The following is a 2,528-nucleotide window of genomic DNA, read 5'->3' on the forward strand; positions in this document are numbered from 1 at the left end:
ATTTTAAACATGAACTATCAACTAATGTGTTATCATTTTTAAATGAATTTGATTTTAAATTTTAAATCTTATATTTCCATTTCAAATTTTCGTAAATTAAGTAAAGGAGAAATGGGTGGATATGTGAAGTGTTGTAATCAGGAAAGCGACGCTCCCCTTGTTTGCTTCCACTCTTCATGACATGCTTGTCATCTTCTCCCCTTGGAATGTGTGTTGGATACTCTCCTTTTTCTTGCATATAAATTTTTAAATTAAGATATCAACTTGGGATTATATATTTTGGCGTTTACCCTTACTACTGATAAATTACTGATGAAATTAGGGAAAAGAAAAAGAAAAACGATCATTACAAGGGACTCTCTTCAATGCACACCACAGTACGAAAACACAAGATTTCAAAGCAAGAAGAAGAAGAAAAAAAGAAAAAATAATTAAAAGTTTGTAGCTAAAGAGAATCACCTTTCTATATTCTTTCATGGCCCATGCTAGAGCTGCTGCAAACCAATCTGCACCGCAATTTACTTAGCAAACATCTCTCTCTTGATTTCAAAAACAAACTTCAATTGAAATGATGTTGTTGGTGGTCGAGCCATGGCCAGAACCCGGTTTGATCCTCCATGGTGCAGAACATGTTGGTGATGAGGCTTTCTTCTTTAACCATTTGAGGTGGCTGATTAAGATGATCATCGTGGCTCGAATTCGACGATGCAGCTCGGAACACTAGTGTCGTTAGCGGCCTCTCGTTTGCCGATACCGACATATCCAACTTCACATCAGAGCTATTGTCGCTTCTATTGCTGCTACAGCCTTCGGTTTCTTTGTTCAGGTTGATACATTCACTTGCTCCGTCTCTGCTTTTCAGTGTCATTATCTACTTGCACACCAACCACATTAATTAACTTATGAAGTAATCAAATTATAAAAGACGAAGAATTATGATAAATAGATTACCTCTGCGTGGAATTTTTTGTTCTGAGCTTGAAGTGCGTCATTATCAGCTTTGATCACTTGGTACTGTCTCTTAAGGAGATCATAATCTTTCTCCAATTGTTTGGTTTTCCATCGGGCTCTTCTGTTCTGAAACCAAATAGCAATCTGTCTGGGTTGCAGTCCAAGAGCTCTAGCCAGCTGCATTTTCCTCTCGGGCTCGAGCTTGTTGCTTAACTCGAAGTTCTTCTCCAATGTCTTCACTTGTTCCATGTTAAGCCTCCTCTTCTTTTCTCCTGCCTGTGAACCGTCATCTGATAAATCATCCTCACCGTTCGCTTCTTCACACACATCTATCCCTGGAAATGGCACTGAACTCTTCCCCATAAACGATGCAACACCTGTGGTAATGGACCCAGAAAATTAAAACCAGGAATCAGATTAAACTAGATCATCAGATGAAAGCAAGAAGAAAAATGGAGTAGTACCATGAAAGTCCTGGGGACCTGTGGTAATGGACCCAGAAAATCGAAACCAGGAATCAGATTAACTAGATCATCAGATGAAAGCAAGAAGAAAAATGGAGTAGTACCGTGAAAGTCCTGGGGAGCCATGCAAGAAGGGATAATTTGATTGAAGGAATTAGTGGGGCGTTGATGATCTTCGTGATCATAAGGAGGTTGGACTTGGGGCATGAAATTTGCTGGGAAAAAAGCCATCCCATGACAAGACATGGAGCATGAAATTTGCTGTTTAATGAAAGAGAAGCAAACTAGAGATCTGATGTATATCAAACTGAAAGGAAAACTGGAATTTCTTGAATTTGAAGATGATGCTCAGATTTGTGGAAAATAGGTAGCTTATATACCTGATCAACTTCAACCTTTAGCTTCTAGGAACAAAAGCTCTAAAATTTAATTTTGTACTATTTCAATTTCTATCAATTTAAGAGAGAGATTTCATTTAGCCTCTTTATACGAAGATGGGTTTATTTTATATATTTTGAGTTAATTGTATGTACATAAAATATTATTTAAATTTCAAATTGCTCTTTGTATGAGATTAGTGACCTTAGTGATTAAATAAATATTCTTATCGTTAGATATCTCGAGTTTTAACATAATAGTGTTTGAATATTTATTGTCCAAATAGTTGAGATTATTATATAGAAGTATTATCCTAATGTTGAAGTATTATCTAGAACAAGATCTTGTGCTATTGCCTATTGGCATCCGGGAGGGAAAAGCTGACAATTTTCCTTTTAAAATTGATTTGACAATAAAAGGAAGAAAATACATGAATTATTTTTATTGAGTAATATGATGAAACAAACAACCCATTTGCATATTGAGGACAAAAGCGAGAAAAGAAAAAGGAAGGGCATAGGCATAGATAGGAGGAAGGGTGGCTGCTAACTAAATTAAGCCTGGTAATGTGGTGACTCTGAAAACAATTTCATGGAGTGATTCCAATAATTTGAGGGTCATTTTCCTGGTACTACCCCCTTTTTTCATACTTTAGTAACAAATAGTGGTGTTTTCTGAATAAAGAAACTTGTCTTTAGACATAATATTTTCAGGATGGGAAGCAACTTTCAAGAA

General features: G+C 36.3%; 1 protein-coding gene across 1 annotated transcript; it reads right to left on the reverse strand.

Annotated features, from left to right (window-relative positions):
- Positions 1 to 393: 393 nt before the first annotated feature.
- On the reverse strand, positions 394 to 1,796 carry LOC120198970 (homeobox-leucine zipper protein ATHB-13-like). The gene is made up of 3 exons (XM_039200202.1): positions 1,520 to 1,796; positions 952 to 1,328; positions 394 to 871 (listed from the first exon to the last, which is right to left on the reverse strand). Exons 1-3 carry the CDS (start codon positions 1,659 to 1,661, stop codon positions 560 to 562), a joined length of 831 nt encoding a protein of 276 aa, XP_039056133.1. The 5' UTR covers positions 1,662 to 1,796; the 3' UTR covers positions 394 to 559.
- Positions 1,797 to 2,528: the final 732 nt, after the last annotated feature.

Source organism: Hibiscus syriacus, unplaced genomic scaffold, assembly GCF_006381635.1.
Source record: "Hibiscus syriacus cultivar Baekdansim isolate YM2019G1 unplaced genomic scaffold, ASM638163v2 tig00005160_pilon, whole genome shotgun sequence".
Lineage (NCBI taxonomy): Eukaryota > Viridiplantae > Streptophyta > Magnoliopsida > Malvales > Malvaceae > Hibiscus > Hibiscus syriacus.